General features: G+C 44.4%; 1 protein-coding gene and 2 gene segments (V, D, J or C); all 3 read left to right on the top strand.

The window, feature by feature from the left end:
- The first annotated feature begins 260 nt into the window (after nt 1-260).
- LOC133488302 (solute carrier family 2, facilitated glucose transporter member 1) lies at nt 261-7,832 on the top strand. 3 transcript variants are annotated; one of them, XM_061795973.1, is made up of 11 exons: nt 263-867; nt 2,159-2,229; nt 3,041-3,139; nt 3,204-3,364; nt 3,887-4,127; nt 4,199-4,361; nt 5,408-5,592; nt 5,866-5,967; nt 6,058-6,159; nt 6,888-7,091; nt 7,190-7,832. In XM_061795973.1, the coding sequence occupies exons 2-11, from the start codon at nt 2,215-2,217 to the stop codon at nt 7,367-7,369; spliced, it is 1,452 nt and encodes a 483-aa protein (XP_061651957.1). In that variant the 5' UTR covers nt 263-867; nt 2,159-2,214; the 3' UTR covers nt 7,370-7,832. The 3 variants fall into 3 exon arrangements, with proteins under 3 accessions (XP_061651958.1, XP_061651957.1, XP_061651955.1); XM_061795971.1 differs by having other exon boundaries at nt 2,156-2,229; XM_061795974.1 differs by lacking the exons at nt 5,866-5,967; nt 6,058-6,159 and having other exon boundaries at nt 261-867; nt 2,156-2,229.
- A 154-nt stretch (nt 7,833-7,986) lies between these two features.
- Nucleotides 7,987-10,292, top strand: LOC133488305 (T cell receptor beta variable 3-1-like). The segment is given in 2 exon segments: nt 7,987-9,780; nt 9,853-10,292. Coding segments are annotated over 2 exon segments (483 nt in total).
- On the top strand, nt 10,258-18,096 carry LOC133488304 (T-cell receptor beta-1 chain C region-like). The segment is given in 6 exon segments: nt 10,258-10,396; nt 11,137-11,412; nt 15,222-15,563; nt 15,636-15,653; nt 16,395-16,501; nt 18,006-18,096. Coding segments are annotated over 6 exon segments (855 nt in total).
- Nucleotides 18,097-18,835: the final 739 nt, after the last annotated feature.

Genomic DNA, 18,835 nt, shown 5'->3' with positions numbered 1-18,835 from the left:
TAAAAGTAGGGTATCAAGACCGGCTTGGGCTTGCCAGATAATTAGGATTTTAAGCTTGGGTAAAGGTTTTAAGGTAAAACTATGCTTTCAAGACTGGGTCAGGGCTTCCTCTTATATTTCTTTGGTTTTCCCTCTGTGCATCCCTTCCCAATTCCTTGCTATTCCCCCCCCCCCCCCCCCCGCCCCCATTTCGCCAGTGCTTCCTCTATTATTTCCTCACTCTTTCTGCTTTCTTTCCTCTTTGATTTTGCATATTTCTCTGCTCCATCCAGGTCGCTTCCTCCGAAGTGTCCATTCGCTACTTAGCATTAGCCTCTAATGCCTTGCGCCAACTCATTGTAATGTCAACATTTTCACTTCCTAGAAAGACACAAGCTGTAAATAATCTTCATGCCGGCGACATCATCGCATCTACACAGCAAAAACCAAACAGCCAAGCACGTGTCTTTTATATCTCGTGGCCAAAAGGCCTCGGGATCAGTTGAGTACGGTCCGACAAAGGGGTAGCCGGACAGGTAAACTGATCCCGAGTCAGTCACTAAAGCATGTATCAGATCAGCCGCCGCACGGGAAGCTTCCCACGAGGCCCGCGGCTGTTATTTTATCACGCCGGCCACAAATTTGGCGGCTGTGTGCGACTTCATCAGTCGACTAACTGGTCCGGTCGGTGTGTGTTTGTCTGTTTGTGTGCATGTGTGTGTGTGTGGATGGTTCCAGGGTTGAATGCTCAGCCAAGAACACACTTGCACTTGAATCGCACCGCATGAGGATGGCATGGGTCGGAGAATAATAGTCAATAATAGAATGTATTGACATATGACTTTTTCCGTTGTGATTAACTCGGACAAGCCTTACTCGGCAGCACTGGTGAGTATCTACTTTATTTATGTATTTATTGATTTACTTATTTCTTTATTTATATCTGGTTGAGTGCTTAGGGGTTCAAATTAGGGTTTCAAATTGGAGCTTCAAGACAGGGTACTAGGGATGAAAGGACCTTAAGGTTTTCAGGAGTAGGCCCGGTTTTCAGGGTTCAAGTTTCAAGACTGAGTTAGTGTTTCAAGCCAGGGATAGGGTTTCAAACTAGCGGTTCAAGACAGGTTTAGGGTATATTGTGATTACCTCGAGCAAGCTGTACTCTGCATCAGCGGTGAGTATTCACTATATTATTTTTTTATTTGGTTGAGTGACTGAGTTATTTTTGTTATTTAATTTTTGTATTTGTATTTTTATTTTGTAGAATACAATTGAATAAGATATATCAATTATTAAGCATTAATAAAGCATTTTCTGAGGTACTCTGGTTGGAGTTTGCTGGCTGGTTGGTTGGTTAGTTAGCTAGGCTATTGCAGTCCGCTTGCATTGGGGCCCCAAGTGAGGAATGAGTGCTTGGGTCAAATTCGGGTTTCGAAACTGGGTTAGGGATTCAAAATAGGGTTTATAAAATAGACTTTCTATTCTCGGTTAGGGTTTCAAATTAAGGGTTTAAAGCAAAATGTTTAAAACTAGGGTATCAAAGGAGATTAAGGCTTTGAATTGTTATTTCAAGACAGAGTTCCAAGACTGGGTTGGGGTTTCAAGTTAGGGTTTTGAGCCTATGTTCAGAGTTTCAAAGTAATGTTTCAAGCCAAAGAGTTTTAAGGTTTGGTTACAGTTTCAAGTCAGAGTTAAGGTTTCAAGACTGATCAGGAGTTTTGGGGGTGGGTTAGGGTTTCAATTCAGGGTCAGGGTTTCAAATTAGGGTTTCAAGACTGGGTTAGGGTTTCAAATTGGGGTTTGAGACCTGGGCGAGGGTTCCAAAGTAGTGTTTCAAGCCAGAGTTGAAGTTTCCAATCAGGCCTGAGATAGGGTTTCAAGACTGGGTTTTGTTTTAAGTTCAGGTTTGAAGGCTTGGTTTGGGTTTCAAATCTGGGTTAGGGTTTCAACTCAGGGTTAAGACTTCAAATGAGGGTTTCAAGCCTGGGTGAGGATGCATTCGGGTTTCAAACAAGAGTTAAGGTTCCAAAGTGGAGATCCAAGCCTGGGTTCAGATTTCAAAACAAGGTTTCCAACCAGGATTAGGGTTGCCTGATACAGTCCACTTGCATTGGGGCCCAACCAACTGTTCTTTCGCATTCGAATGGCAATCGTCATCTTGTGCTTGTTTGTTCCTCAGCAGTAAATAAATGCATTGCGGGCATCCGGAGGGAGACAAACGCCATCTGAAGCTGACAAATGGCCATACAGGAGGTTTGTGTGCACGTCTTCACCCTCTAAACATGTGACGAGCACAACACTAACACTTGCTTGATGTAAATACGAATGAACATGTTACCACTGTGTGAAAATACTTGACTGAACCTTTAACCCCCAAGACTGTCTATACTGCAATGTACCGTCGTCTATGTGCGTACCAGGGGCCATCCTTTCAAACCCCCAAACATTGGCTACAAACTGTAATTCCGAGCCCTAATCCTCATTTGAAAGCCAAGCCCTAATTTGAAAACAGAACTTTTGCCTGAAATCCAAACTCAGGCTTGACACCCGTCCATCCATTTTCAACACCGCCAATCCTGGTAAGGGTCGCGGGGCGCCGGAGCCTGTCCCGGCGGACTTCGGGCGAAAGGCGGACTACACCCTGAACTGGTCGCCAGTCAGTTCGCAGAGCACATACAGACACGGACAACCATTCGCACCCACATTCACACCGTCACTGAGTGGGAACTGAACCCACGCTGCCCGCACCGAAGTCAGGCGAGTGTACCACTACACCATCAGTGACTAGGCTGATATCCCTGGCTTGAAACTCTAACCTTCAAAGCTTAATTTTAGACCCTAACTCTTCTTTGAAACCTGAACAGGCTTGAAAGCTAAACTTAAACCCCTAAACTGCGCTTGAAACCCCGATACTCTAATTTTCATCTAACCATGCCTTCAAAGTCCAACCCTAACCCCGCCTTAAAACCCTAATTTGAAAACGCTTACCCTCGCTTGAAAACCTAATTTGAAACGGTAACGCTGGCAACCGCCGTTGATTGACGAATTTTAACGTCTGTTCCAGTGCCCCCTGTCGGCCTTGCTCCTGACCTCTGTAATGGCGGCAATTCTGGGCTCCCTGCAGGTGGGCTACCACACGGGGAACATCAACGCCCCTGCCAAAGTAAGCCAGACCCACCCATTAGAGAAAGGCTTTTCCAGACAAATTACACAGGGTCTGCTTTCAGATCATTGAGGAGTTCTTCAACCAGACTTGGAGGGACAGGTATAATGAAACGATGTCAGAGCAGAGCCTCACTCTGCTGTGGTCCCTCTCTGTCAGCATCAAGGACTTTGGAGCCCTACTGGGCTGTCTGGGAGTCAAATACGTGGCGGACTCTTTTGGACGGTGAGGATGAAACATTAAGGTCTCGCGTCGCCGGCCGATGTGAACTGTACCGATGCAGAACTGCACGTGGGCAGATTCTGTGAATGTCCCAAGAACTCCGGAACTGGGAGTGTAAAGTTTAACACCTGACACTTCTCTCCAAAGGCACAGTCGAATAAATCTCTTCCATTAACGTCTCTGATGTGAAACTTTGCGTGAAAGGGACCACTGACTTAAATCTGTGGTTCTCTTCCTGGCATAACCCCATCCTAATTGTTCGCTCTTAGAGGGTGAGGGTGAAGTGTTAAGGTCGTTATTTCCCGTTGAGCTGTGTGAAAAAGACGACCTCCACATTTCCACAAGTATAGTACCAGAGGCCAAACAACTGTTTTATGTGAAAGGGAATAGCCGATACTAAAGCTGTTCAGCAGAAACATTCCGTCGCAATTGAGACTGTCTATCAATATCTGCAAACAGAAAGCTAGCATAGTAGGAATTCAGAGGAACTGCTACTTTGTTGACTTCTCGCTTTGCCCCCTCCAGGCGTAACTCCATCCTGATCGTCAACTGCCTGTCGGTGGTGGGGACGGGCCTGATGGTGGTGTCCAAAGTCAGCGAGTCGTTTGAGACTCTGATCCTGGGCAGGCTCCTGTTCGGTCTCTTCTGCGGCCTGGTGATGAGCCTCAATCCGCTTTACATCCAGGAGGTGTCGCCCACCGTACTGAGGGGCGCCTTCGCCACCCTCAACCAGGTGGCCTACGCCTCGGGAATCCTGCTGGGGATGGTGAGGATGAGAACGCATCGCCGCTGGAGAGACCAGACGGAGGGCTAGAAGGTTTACTGGGCTCGTTGCAGGTGTCCGGACTGGAGACCTTACTGGGCACGGAGGAACTTTGGTCCATAATGCTATCCTTGTCCCTGATCCCGGCGCTGGCGCAGTACCTCATCCTGCCTTTCTGCCCCGAGAGCCCCCGATACCTGCTCATCAACAAGGGGCAGGAGGCCAAGGCTGACGCCGGTGGGACGACACCAACTTCTAGCACTAATCCTAACTTGTAACCCCAACCCTGGCTTGAAACCCTGCTTTGAAACTGTAGCGCAGCTTCATAGCATAATTTCAATGAGAAACCCTAACACAGGCTTCAAATTTGGAACCTTAATTTGAAACGTTAACCCTGGCTTGAAACTCTAAATTGAAACCAATGCCCTAGTTTGGAAACCCTCACCCAAACCATAACTCTAGTTTGAAAGCCTAACTTTAAACTTTATACCCTAACCCTGGTTTGAAACCCTCATGTTAAATCCTGACCCGGGCTTGAAACTGTAAATTGAAAACCTAACCTTTTTTGAAAAGCCTACCCTGGCTTGAAACTCTAATTGTTAACCAAGATTTTGGTTTGGAGACCCTAACCCCGAGTTTAAAATCCCAACCCAAGCTTGAAACCCTAACTTTATACCCCATCTTTTGTTTGAAACACGATCCTTGGCTTCAAAAATAACTTAAAACCCTAACCCTGGCTTGGAACCATAATTTGAAATCATAACAATAGCTTGAAACCCAAACCCAGGCAGGCTTGAAACCATACTTTGAAACCATAGCCCAAGTTTAAAAATCCGAACATTTTCCTAACCCTAATCTAAACCCTAATGTGAAACCATAACACAGCCTTGCTAACATCATTTGAAACCATAACACTAGTTTAAAAAAAAACTAATGTTTGCTAGAAACCCTAATTGAAACCAATACCATGATTTGAAACACTAACTCGGGCTTGGCACGATAACTTGAAACCATAAGCCTAGTTTGAAACCCTAACCTTTGCTTGAATCCTTAACCCAGTTTTGGAACCCCAGATTTGAAACCATGAACCTAGTTTGAAACCTTGATACCCTCAACTTTGTTTGAAACATTAACCTTGGCTTCACACCTAACTTGAAACCCTATCCCTGGTTTGAAAGCCTAATTTGAAACCCCAACTGTGCCTTGAAATCCTATCATTTGCTTGGAACCCTAACCCAGCCTTGAAACCCTCGTTTGAAGCCCTAACTCTTTCTGTGTTGCAGCCCTGCTCCGACTGCGAGGAAGTCCCGGTGGGGTGTTGGCCGAGCTGGAGGAGATGAGAGGCGAGGCGGGCCGCACTCAGGCGTCCGTCGGCGTCCTGGAGTTTTTCCAGAAGCGAAGCTACAGGCAGCCAATCATCATCGTCCTCTGCGTCAACATGGGCAGCCAGCTGTCCGGATTCAACGCGGTAACCGAGCAGTCACGACACTCCAACTGAACATCAATTTCACACCTTAAACTTGGTTTCAAAGCCCAAACCAGTCTTGAAACTCCGGTTTAAAATTCTGGTTTGAAGCCCTAACCCTGGCTTGAAACGCAATCATTTAAACCCTGATTTGAAACCCTAACCTTTGCTTGAAACCATAACGCTAGTTAACAATCTAAACCTGCTTTGACTTGGAAACCCTCAGCCGAGCCCGAAAGCCAAACTTAAAACCCTAACCCTGTCTCGGCCTTTCAGATCATCAATTATTCCACCAGAATGTTCCAGGCTAACTTTGAAGAGGCCAAATACCTGACTTTGGGCGTGGGGGGCGCCAACGTGGTCTTCACTTTGGTGGCCGTGAGTCCTCGTTGTCACATCGTCACAGCGGCTACAAACGCATCCGAGTCCTTCAGTCACATTTGTACGTTCCTCTCGTTTCATCTTCAGTTCTTCCTGATGGAAAAGGCCGGAAGGAGGCCACTGCTCCTGATCGGGTTTGTCTTCATCGCCGTGTCCAACCTCTTATTGACCGTCGTGGATTTGGTGGTGGTAAGCTGGAGCCTTTGCCCCGATACCAAGCGGGGAAGTGGGAGGGGGACACAGACTGTTGTTTTTGCACAGTAACACATGAGCCCTGTGGTTTGACTGCCTTCACTTCCCTCAAGGGGAAACATGAAGCCAAGCGTGAAGGAAAAAACTCCCAAGAGCGTTTGGTGAATTTGATTTCAAATTTCTCAATGTCCCACCCCAAACAATAGTGTTCCTTCATCTCGCAGCGTGTATTTAAAAAAAAACAATGTTTTTTTTTGTCAATTTCTGTTAGTTACTTAGTTACAGTAAGTCAATTTGGTTTAAGTTTCATTCCTGGGTAGGGTTCCAAGCAAATGATAGGGTTTCAAACCAGGCTGGTTGCAAGCAAAGGGTTAGGGTGCTAAATTAGGGTTTCAAGCCTGGTTAGGGTTTGAAAGTAGGGTATTGGCTTAAAATGAAGATTTCAAGCAAATGCTAGAGTTTCAAGCCAGGGTTAGGGTTTCAAATTAGGGTTTCAATACTGGTTTGATTTCAAGCCGGCGTTAGGGGTTCAAGCGAAAGTTGTGGTTTCAAGACTGGGTTAGGGTTTCAAATGAAGGTTTTTTCGTGGGAAAAGACAGAAAGTAAAACGACAAAAAGAATTCTATTTCCTTTGTTTTTAATGGGCGAATATGTATCAAAAATCCAAAGCAGTCTTAGGTGAAAAGTAAGTTGCGAAGCACCTGAAAGGGTTCTTTTGCGTGCAGTCCACGGTGCCCGAGTTGGCAAGCTTGCAGGTCCTGCTGGTGTTCTGCCTGGTCTCGGCGTACGAGTTCGGGCCGGGCCCCATCTCCTGGTTCATCGCGGGCGAGCTATTCGACCAGCCCGGCAGGTCCATCGCCATGGCCTACGCCAGCATCCTCAACTGGGGAGGGAAGTTCCTCCTGGCGCTGCTCTTTCCTCCCATACTGGTGAGTCTCCAGTCCACATCCTCATGGACCCATTTCTTGTCCTATTTGCCTCTTTCCCGTCCGTTTTCTTTTTTTTTTGTTTTTTTTTTTGCACGCAGAAAGTCATCGGCGGCTACTCTTACCTCCTCTTCATGGTCATGGCTCTGATGGGCTTCACCTTTACCTGGTTTCGAGTTCCCGAGACCAAGGGTCGCACGTTCGACGAGATCGCGGAGGAGTTCCGGGGGTCGGAAAACCTCCCGTTGCAGAATAAGAAGGGATTCAACACCTTCCCTTGAACGGACCTTGGGCGTACGGCTCTGTAGGGTTAGAAAAGGGGGCGGCCCACCACCAGTGACCCCAACCATTCCAAAATGTCACCCCACTCCACTGGACGTACAAGAAGCCAGGAGGTGCACCGAGGAACTTAGTACCTAAAGACTCAAAAACTGTTAACTGGAACTTTCATTCCCTTTTTCTTAATAGCATTGACACAGCGCCACCCAGTGGGTGCAAGTAAGCATTTTAAAACACCATGCAAGATTCATTTGGAACTTTTGAAATCTTTTTGGAGCGGGACAAGAGCTTGGTTTGTCCCAAAATAAATTCATTTGGAAGCGTAAGCAAAAATATAATCATGACAATCACAGAGTAACCGCGAAGTGACTTGATGAACGGGAGATGATGAGAAGAAGTTAACAAAAATGAACATGACGCCACACAAGGGAAAGTGACGCAACCAAATAAAGCAGCACACACTTGTGTATTGCTTTATTGATTTATTGATTTATTGATTTCTGTATTTGGGGTAAAAAAAAAAAAAAAAAAGGTTGATAACCGATATATCGGCCAATATATGAAGAACATTGATAAACACAACGTACTATCCATGAACACAATTTCTTCTAAAAAAAAATATGATAAAAAGCAGAACATTCCGAAATTTAAAACAAGGAACCTTAATTCGTCACACTGTTAACATAAGGACTGTAAATTATACAGGGCAGAGGCAATGCGACAAAGCAACATGAAAATGCAACGCAGTAAAAGTATCAAATATTATCTGTATATTGCAATATATAGTACTGACAGATCGAAGCAACACAACAAAGCGATGTGAACAGAAAAAGAAGACTGTGAGAGACAATATGAGTTTTAAACACTTTATTATAGGAAAATGAAAAAACTGTACTTACTGTCAATGATTCAAATACAATGTAATGCACATAAAAGTTAGGTAAAAACTGTACCTAAGGAAATGTTTAAAAAAAGCAAACAGTTCTTAAAAGATTAAACAACTGAATTGTACTTGAGAAATGGTTCTTTCGTATACCACTAGAGGGAGCCCGCATTCCACGCTTTTACAATCACTGCTCTAAACCAAGAGGGGGCGCCAAATAGCTAGAAAGTCAAGGAGCATTCTGGGTACCGTTTTCTGTTGATCAAAGAAGGTCCGTGTCACCTCCCCTGTTAATGCATCTTGCAACTGAATGGACCGGAAAGTGGAGCGCTTAGATTTCAACTAACATGATCGCGACAGTGCTGATATTCGCCCAACTGCAGACCGGAAGTAAGGACTCAAGAACATGTAGAAGAAAAAATAATAATAATCAAAAAAAAAAAAAAAAAAGAATCACGTGGCATTGTTTAATACCCTTTGTGCTCTTTCCCACGGCGGCAGCATCGGACGTCGTAAGGGTGCACCAAACACCGCCGTTCATCGTAAAGAGACTCGGCGAAGACGCCGCCAAAGAAATAAGATGCTCGCACAACGTCAAGGATGACAATGTCATCATCCTCTGGTTACAAGCACTATGGAGCGCCTGGGCTATCATAAATGGATGCTCGCTCAATCCGGCTTTCCAAAAATCAATTAATGTAAAATATCACAATAAAAGTGCACATCACATCAAATTAATAGTTGATTGATTATGTCTTTTAGTTGATTAAATGTTGAAAGGCCAACATACTGTACAACACTACAGCTGTTGTCGTTTTGATTCGTCCTTTACTTTGTAAACCCACTTACATTGTCTATCATTACATTATTATGTTTCATACAATACAGTGCTATTTTCTTTTATGAAAAATGTATCAGTAACAAATGTGTTTTTTTGGGGGGGTTGGGGGGCTGGAACGGATTAATGTCATTTTAATTCATTTCAGTGGGTAATACTGATTTGATATTTTAGTAAATTTGCATTACGAGCTTGGTCACGTAACGGATGAAATTTGTAAGTCAAGGTACCACTGTATTTGCTTAATCATAAATAAGATAACAAAGCCTTCATTAGTCCCACAATGAGGAAATTTGCAACGCGAACAAAGGCGCTCAAGATTTGAAATTGTGGGAGTGGGGGGAACTCGTGCGCCGGAAAAAAAAAAAAAAAAGAAATATATATATATAAAAATTATAAAAGTTCAATACAACTGAACTATACTTGGGCAGTGATTCTTTTGCATACCAGTAGAGGGAGCCTGCGCGCCATCCTTTGAGAATCGCTGCTTTACACCAACAGGGGGCGCCAAACATCAGCTAGAAAGTCAAGCAGCATTCTGGGTACTTTTTTCTGTTGATAAACGGAGGTCGGTGACAGCCCTCCTGTTAATCCGACGGCATTTTCAAGGACCGGACGGGCAACGTGGCGCTATCACATTTCAAGTAACATGATAGCAACAGCGCTCGTACTTGTCCTGCTGGAGACTGTAGGTGAGAAATCGGGAAAATCCGGGACCCAAAGCACTTGGCATTGTTTAATAGCTCATGTGGTCTTCCCCACAGCAGCAGCATCGGACCCGGCATTGAAGGTGCACCAAACACCGCCGTTCATCACAAAGAGACTCGGGGAAGACACCACCAACGAAATAAGCTGCTCACATAGCATCACAGATTACGACGTCAACCTCTGGTACAAGCAAGACCGGGGTGGCACTATGGAGCTCCTGGGCTACCTCAATCAGAACCTCCCTTGGCTTGAGGACCACTGGAAAGGGAAGGTCGACTTTAGCGGAAATGCCCGCCAACGGTCCGACCTGACCATCGCCAACCTGAGCTTAAACGACAGTGCGGTGTACTTCTGCGCAGCGAGCACGGCGCTGCAGATTGGCTCACCAGCCGTCAAAAAACAGGCAACCCTCGCTTATCTGGGTTTAATATCAAAACTAACACCTGCGGCATCCGACTCCATCGCTTTCATTATGAATTCTGAAAATATCATTTGAAAGTGATCTTACAACAGTAACCATGAAAACGAATGGATTCCAATGCTTTGATTTCGACAAGGAGAGTGGCGTGTCATATGTCGTCACATCGCAACACAGAAAAAGTCCAATGACTACTTTCCTTATTAGCCATATAGTCATGCTTTTAGAGCAACGGATATTTGAACACAAACAGTAAAGCAACACATGTAGACAGAGAATATAACAATACTCACAAGCATGTATTCTTTGCCCTTTAAGTCTCTGAAAAATGATTAATATTACAGTATCTTACTGAGTAGTAGAGGAAGTAATATTGTTTTTTTGTGTTTGCATGACGTTATTATACTGCCTCCCAGTGGCCCAGGCAGGCACACCAGAAGGGGCAGCATAATTGACTTGCAGCATTAAATCATGATGCACAAACTATTGAATTCTTTACATTCTGTTTAATTATTGGATTACTCTGTTTCTATAAAGTACAATACTGGAACGGATTAAAGGAATGTTCTATTCATTTCAATGGAGAAAGGAGATTTGAGATACGTATTTTGATTGAATCGATCTCGTATCTCAAGGCACCACTGTACTACCAAAACGGTCCTGATTGGGCTCGACCAACAGGGGGCGACAGAGCGCATCGCGAAAGACGAAGTGGTCTCCCGTGTTCTGATTAGGTGGTTTCACACCACAATTCGATTGATGCCCTGATGTTTGTTCGAACAAATTCCTTCAATCAACATAACAACGATGTCTAGCGCACTGATTGGACTTTTTCTCATTTTGCTTCCATGTAAATGAAATCCTCAAAGATGGTTAATTGGTTCCCGTCAAGGGATGTTGACACACGGTGTTTGGTTCACAGGTCAAGTCACGGGCATACGCTTTCAGCCGCCTGCACCCAAAATAGTCCACGCGGAATCCCGGGTGGACTTCCAGTGCAGCCACGACGACGACAACTATGACGTCATGCTGTGGTACCGCCAGAGCAAAGGCCGCCGGCGGCCCATCGAGCTGGTCGGGTTCAGCCACGTGGGCAACGAGCCCGTCTACAAGGGGAACGGCACTGGCCTGGAAATAAGACGTGAGGACACGCAGAGAGGCTCTCTCGGCATTCGCTCTGTCAGAGTGTCAGACACAGGTGTGTACTTCTGCGCAACTAGCACACGGTGACACGCTAAGGCGGTGACGTCCTACAAAAAGCCATGCCCGTCAACGCGCGCCTTATATGTCAGTCAGCAGAGAGCAGACCTCCTCCAAGAACGAACTGTTGTCCAACCGTCTGTTTGGCAGCACTTCCTGGTTCATGGATGATGACCAACAGACGGGTGGTGCCACTTTGATTTGATAAACCCCAGTTCCGATGAAGTTGGGACGTTGTGTAATACGTAAATAAAAACACAATACACCGCAATTATTTCTATCTCCCGTTGAAAATGTGTGGCTCATTATTATAAAATACGACAACGGAGACCCCAGACTGTTGAGCAACTGAAGTTGTACATTAAACAAGAATGGGAGCGAGAATTCCACCTACAAAGCTTCAACAAGTCTCCTCAGTTCCCAAACGCTTATTGAGTGTCGTTAAAAGGAAAGGGGACGTAAACATGCTCCTGTCCTGGCTTTTTTGGAATGAGTTGCAGACATCAAATTCAATATTAGAGTATATTTGGAGGGGGGGGAGGGGGGGGGGGGGATTTAAAAAAAAAGGTTTATCAGTTTGAACATCAACGATAACACAGACGGGCAAAACTCCGCAGGTCAAGACTCAGCTGTCTACCTGCACCTCCATGAGAAACAGCGGACATTGAGGGACAAAATGTACAAATTGTATTCTGGACAGGGAGGACAGATGGCTTGAAAGAGGAGTGAGCAAGAGAGGCCTTCTACGTGAAAATGAAAAGACCATCGATTAAGGGACGAGGTGGCTTACGATATTATCTGCATCCCAACGCTGTCCTTTCATCCATTCTAATAATAACTCAACAATTCTGCCTCCAACAAATAGCATGGCCTCCTTGAGCGTTAGGCTTCTCCAGTGCCGCTCTACAACTGATTGCAATGTTGAGGGAGTTTCCATCTAACGAGCCTTACGGACCGACAATGGCCTCTCGGCCAGGCAGCTTAACGACTCTCCTTTTTTTTTTTTTTTTGCAGTCCAAAAGAATGATACCATACGTGGTTTGGTTCACGCAATTCGTCACGTGCCTCCAGATGAGGCGCTGTGATACGATCTGTTTTGTGGCAGCAGAAACATGGTGGGGGGGGGGGACACTGTGTTTTTGAGTAAAGATCTACCACTGTGGGAACAGGGTTACACAGTGGTACAAGCCCATACAGGGGCTGTACAAAAAGCTCTACATTTTACGGCTTTACACTTTTGCTTGTACAGCATGTGGATGGATGGTTGTTTTTATTCCGGTGGAGGAACAAAACTAGCATTATTATTATGAGCTGGATTCCTTTAAAAAAAATTAATAAAATTAACCAAAAAAAAAAGGAAAATCTGGACGGCACAGCCGAGCCAAAATGGCTGCTGCAAGACAGCATAAAAGTCTCGGTGGGAAAAATGAAGGAACAATTCAACGTCAAGCGGGAGCAACGTGGGCTACAGCCGAGCTGCTTACTTTGGACCAGGGACAAGACTTTCAGTTTTAGGTAAATATATTTGCATTTACCAGTACTTTATAATGTCATAATGCTTTTAGTGTCAGGCTCAACTGTCAAAAAAAAAAAAAAAAAAAAAAAAAAGTCAGCTTTAGAATTTTCTATAGTCAGGGCACAAACATTAGCATTTTTGGCAAATAAGGCATTACTGATCTTACCACGTAAAACTAAAGTAGAGCAGCAGCAGCGTTTACTTGCTTCATCCTGGATGGTTTGGCGCAAGGCACACGTGCACTGTGCCACCAAAGCTTCCGAGGTTCGCTTTGACAGTGGAGCAATGCTAAGTGTGCTGGGTAAGAATTTATTCATTTATTTAAAAAAATCCCGGAATGATGCTGTTTTTGTGTGTTCGGGAGCTAAATCTGACAATATGAGTGCAGCCATGGAAAATCTGTGGACTAATAAGGCCAAAGAAGTTGTAGCAAGGTCAAACCAAGATTGTTTTGAATAAAGCCTCATTAAGTCTTCGTTTCTGCATTGGGAAGAGTTTTAGTCGCAGGGGAACGTCAACGTGCAATATAGCGAGGCTTACTTTGGACCAGGAACTAAACTGACCATTTTAGGTAAGAAGAAAAAGTTGCCAGTCAAAATTGAAGTGCTTCTAATGTGGCTTATGCATTCATTCAAAGACATGACGAATGCAATGCATTTCCTACAATTTTATAACGCTGACCTATTTTTTGTGTGATATTCTTGCGTAAAACATCCTACATGCTGGACATGATTATACTGGGAAAGTAGCGTAAACTGTTATGCTGAGAGTTTAGAGTCAAAACGACATTCATTATGTCGCTGATAGGACCGTTAAAGTGTGATGTAGTCAATCGGTTTTGTTTCACAGCAGTGTAAATCCGCTCTGGTTTTTAGTGTTGGTGACTTTTGTGAGCCACGTTTAGAAGCTCTGTTGTTTTCACAATTCGGCTACCTAAATTAGAGCTTCTTCTGTTTCTTGTCCACATCAAGGCTCTGACCATGTGGAGCTTAAATTATTCGACTTTCATGCTAAAAAAAACCAAAAAACTTTGCCACCACGCTTTACCCAACACATACAATGACAAAAACTAAAGTGTCTCGAAATCAAACAAAATCTTTAGGACAGGTGTGTCATTTTTGTCTCCAGCCACATCGTAGTTATGGTTTCCCTCTGAGGGTCGTTATGAATGTACAATGGTCTCATATTATTACAGATAAACAACAAATTGTTGGATAACTAGTTTTCACATCAGAAGCCAGTAAAAAAAAAAAAACAGTTCAACTACTACTCAATTTACTTTAAAAGCGGGCTGGGGAACTAAAAGTACTTGTAATGTCGTAGTGTTATTGAAAGTGACGACAACAAAAAACATTAAGTCGACGCACAGGATTTGCTTTCGCAGGCCACGTGAAATGATGTGGCGAGCCGAATCTGGCCCCCAGGCCACCAGTTTGACAATACGCTTTAGGAGGAATCTATCTTTGAGAGGCCCGAGAGATTACTAAAATCGCTATACGGGCCGCTTCAAAACAATATTTCGGGCATGACTTGAAAAGGTTTTTTTTTGTCTTTTCGGACTCGGGTTCTTGAGCCTTTTTTTGTGGGTCTACTCATGATAGACCTGTCTCCCAAATTTCACGTCGCTACGTGAAACTAGCTTTCGTGCTGAATTTTTAAAAGAAATTGTAGAGTGCCCAACAAAGCCAAAATGGTTGCATCAAACCAAAATGGCCGACTCTGTGTGTTTTTTTTTTTCAGGCTTGGGTTCTTGAGCCTTTTTTTGTGGGTCTACTCATGATAGACCTGTCTCCCAAATTTCACGTCGCTACGTGAAACTAGCTTTCGTGCTGAATTTTTAAAAGAAATTGTAGAGTGCCCAACAAAGACAAAATGGTTGCATCAAACCAAAATGGCCGACTCTGTGTGGTTTTTTTTTTCAGGCTTGGGTTCTTGAGGCTTTTTTGTGGGTCTACTCATGATAGACCTGTCTCCCAAATTTCACGTCGCTACGTGAAACTAGCTTTCGTGCTGAATTTTTAAAAGAAATTGTAGAGTGCCCAACAAAGCCAAAATGGTTGCATCAAACCAAAATGGCCGACTCTGTGTGTTTTTTTTTTTTCAGGCTTGGGTTCTTGAGGCTTTTTTGTGGGTCTACTCATGATACACACGACTACCAAATGTCATGTTGCTAAAGTGAAGCTAGCTACAGGAGCTGCATTTTTAACCAACCTTGAAAATGGCAATTTCATAGCCGAGTGGACCAAACCAGGCCGCTTTGCTTATGATCAGTGACATTTTGGGTCTTACAGAACCAGGTCGCTACCCCAAGCTGCCCACAGTCACCTTGCTCCCGCCTTCGCCCAAGGAGTGTCACAACCAGCAAAGGTGGAAGAAAACGCTAGTGTGCGCCGCCACGGGCTTCTTCCCGGACCACGCGGCCGTGTCCTGGCAGGTCGACGGGCAGGATGTCACCGCGGGCGTGGCCACGGACGCCAGCGCCCTGCCGGACGGCGGCTTCTACAAGATGAGCAGCAGGTTGCGCGTGGCGTCAGATTTGTGGTTGACGCCCGGCAGAGCCTTCACCTGCACGGTCAGCTTCTTTGACGGCAAGGAGACCACGCTGCACTCAAAAACGGTCTACGGCATCCAAGGTAGGACGGGGGGGAAAACAGCACCGGATCCAAAAGTCTTCGTTTTATTAACTCACCTTTGTCTTTCATCAGGTGAAAAAGTGACAAGAGGTAAATATATGCTCCTCTGGGCATATTTGTCAATACGTTACATGACGTCTCACGTACTTCCGGGTGGCAAAAGCCTTAATTGGCGATCTCTGATGGCACCGCTAGTAAACAAAGCCTTTCGTGTCATCGGACCAAAGGCCGAGCCATTGAGGAAACACGGTAAAATCACGCCAATGATAATTTTAGCCATCTGGTGCAAATGTCAGTTGAAGAGGAAACGTTTACGCAGGCCGTGATTTACATTTCAGCAGGTACGTTGCACTCTTAACGTATAAAGAATTTCAAAGGTAGACCTGATTGGAAATTCAAACATAGTTAACACATTCACTGCCATTGGCGGCTTTAGAAGTCAACTAGCCATGTTAACTGGGAAGGCTGGCAGTGAATGAGTTAACATGATCAAAGTGCAATTAAAGAACCACGAAATACCGAAAGGTCTTGCGATCTTCTCTGTACAACTATTTACGATATCATCCACAGGTTATGCTGGATTCATCCAAAAAAATATATTCTTAATGTTATTCAAAAAAAAATAAATAAATAAAAAATAGAAATTTGAGGAAGTTTAAGTTGGGTCATATCTGGTGGCGCAACCCCAAACACTTTTTTGTCATCGTTTCACTTCAGATCCACGGTAGTCGATCGCTTTTCTGCCATCTGGAAGTATCCTGTCGTCTTATCTATTATTTACAAGTATTACGAAATTGTCTGTATGAATAAAGCGTTGATGTTTGTGTGCAGTGAGTTATTTGAGGGTGGGGCAGAGTGCCAAGCTGTCCTACGCCGTCCTCCTGGTCAAGAGCAGCGTCTATGCGGCTTTTGTCGGCTTCTTGCTGTGGAAACGTCGGGTTGGTACTTCGAAACCTGTAAAGATGTTCAACGTCTGCCATTTAAGAATTGTTTTCAAAATGTAGCCCCCCCCCCCCTCCCCACAAACCAACTTTCCCTTTGCAACTTGCAATTTGGTAGACACGTCTATCAGGAGTAGACCCACCAAAAAACAAAAAAAAATAAGGATTGAGAACAGAAGGCGTAGGCAACCAGTTCAGGGTGTACCCTGCCTCCTGGTTGCCAGCCAATCGCAGGGCACATATAAACAAACAACCATTTGCACTCACATTCACACCTACGGGCAATTTAGTGTTGCCAATTAACCTAGCATGGATGTTTTTGGGATGTGGGAGGAAATCGGAGTTCCCGGAGAAAACCCACGCAGGCACGGGGAGAACATGCAAACTCCACACAGGCGGGGCCGGGGATTGAACCCCGGTCCTCAGAACTGTGAGGCAGACGCTGTAACCATTTGTCCAACGTGCCGCCCAGTTTTACTCAGCAACACGAAATTTGGTAGACATGTCTGCAAAAGTCTGAACTGCCCGAAAAGATACAGGAAGTTTGCTATTTTGGTTTGAGGTGGCCATTTTGTAGCATCCTCTACAATTGTTTTTAAATTCAGTCCTCAAATCCAGTTTCACAACATCAACACGAAATTTGGTAGACATGTCTACAACGGCTAGACCAATAAAAAAAATCCCCCAAAAATTGCTTCTTGAGACTTTTTTTTTTTTTGTCTGAGAAGAAACAGGTGGCCTGCCATTTTTATTAGAAATTGACATTTTGGCGTAATTGGTTGCACCAATGATTATTATTATTTTTAATTCTGCCCCCAAAGCCAGTTTTACTTAGCAGCCTGAAATTTAGTTGGCATGTCTACAATGGGTGGCACGGTTGCCGACTGGTTAGAGGGTCAGCCTCACAGTTCTGAGGTGCCGGGTTCAATCCCCGTCCCCGCCTGTGTGGAGTTTGCATGTTCTCCCCGTGCCTGCATGGGTTTTCTCCCGGAACTCCGGTTTCCTCCCACATCCCAAAAACATGCATTAATTGGAGACTCTAAATTGCACATAGGCATGACTGTGAGTGCGAATGGTTGTTTGTTCCTATGTGCCCTGCGATTGGCTGGCAACCAGTTCAGGGTGTACCCCGCCTCCTGCCCGATGACAGCTGGGATAGGCTCCAGCACGCCCGCGACCCTAGTGAGGAGAAGCGGCTCAGAAAATGGATGGATGGATGTGTACAATGGCTAGACCAACAAAAAGCTGCCCGAAAACATTTTTGGGACATTTTGTGGCCATTTTAGGGTCATTTTGACCATTTCCAAGGGTCCTTTAAAAACAAACTACTCATATAGATTTTTCCCAATTGCTACCAAATTTTAACCACATACACTAGACAGGTTGACAGCGGTAAATTGTGGAAATTTTCTGATTGTTTGTTTTCAACATTGCGCATGTGCAGAGAATGGTGGGAAATCAATGAAACTGATTATGTCTTTGTTTTTTTGTTTTGTTTCAGGGTCTGTCCACAAAGCTGAGCCCTTCATAGTTAGTTGACTTGGGGCTACCTTAAAGGAGCTTGCTGCCAATAAAGCTTGAAAAAAAAAACACATTATGGCTGTGATGTGTTGTATGTGCAAAATATCGATGTGTCAGCTCCAGATCTAGAGGCCGTTATTTGGAAAGGTTAAGTGTTGTTGTTGTTGTTGTTGTTGTTCTTGTCGAGTCAAATAAGGTCGCAGCAGGAGACAGGATGCGGTGACGCTCGCTAACAGAAACAAAGCAGAAACTTTGCGCTTCACCGCAACCTCTGGCTTTGCACGCTGCACCTGCACACCTCCTAGCAAAGTGCATATGAGCTTGGAAATCTTATTTGCTCTTTGCTCGTTTGCTTTTGAAGCTTAGTTAATGAAGTCGCTACAATAATTACCTATACCCTTAAAAAAAAAAAAAAAAAAACAGTAATGCGAGGGGGAAAATGTACAATTATAAACATAAAACTAAAATATACAGTAATAAATCCTAAGAATTATTTGATTAATTTGTACTTGTGTTTTTGGTGCTTTTTATTCTTTCAGTTACTCATTGTGACAAAATAAAAATGATCACAAATGAAAATATGACATGATTTCATATTATTGCTACTTATGAATGAATTGAATGAATATTTGGAGTTTGAGGGAAGGACTCAGGAGTGATGGTAACACTGTGCCAGGCTGCCCCCCCCCCCCCCCCCCCCGCCCCCTTCTAAGATTGGTCTAGGACCGCCACTGAAAAATTACAATTACTTGCATACGTTTTTGTTCATTATAGTTTTGGCGCACAAAAGGTCGTGAAATTAAAAACTTG

This window comes from Phyllopteryx taeniolatus, chromosome 13 (genome assembly GCF_024500385.1).
Source record: "Phyllopteryx taeniolatus isolate TA_2022b chromosome 13, UOR_Ptae_1.2, whole genome shotgun sequence".
NCBI lineage: Eukaryota > Metazoa > Chordata > Actinopteri > Syngnathiformes > Syngnathidae > Phyllopteryx > Phyllopteryx taeniolatus.
The sequence above is the reverse complement of the archived record's forward strand: the minus strand, read 5'-3'. Positions and strand labels throughout refer to the sequence as shown.

Coding starts and splice junctions, on each gene's coding strand:
- LOC133488302 (XM_061795973.1), top strand. Junction 4,362..5,407: donor GGAGGCCAAGGCTGACGCCG/GTGGGACGACAC, acceptor TCTGTGTTGCAG/CCCTGCTCCGACTGCGAGGA. Junction 5,968..6,057: donor TGGTCTTCACTTTGGTGGCC/GTGAGTCCTCGT, acceptor TTTCATCTTCAG/TTCTTCCTGATGGAAAAGGC.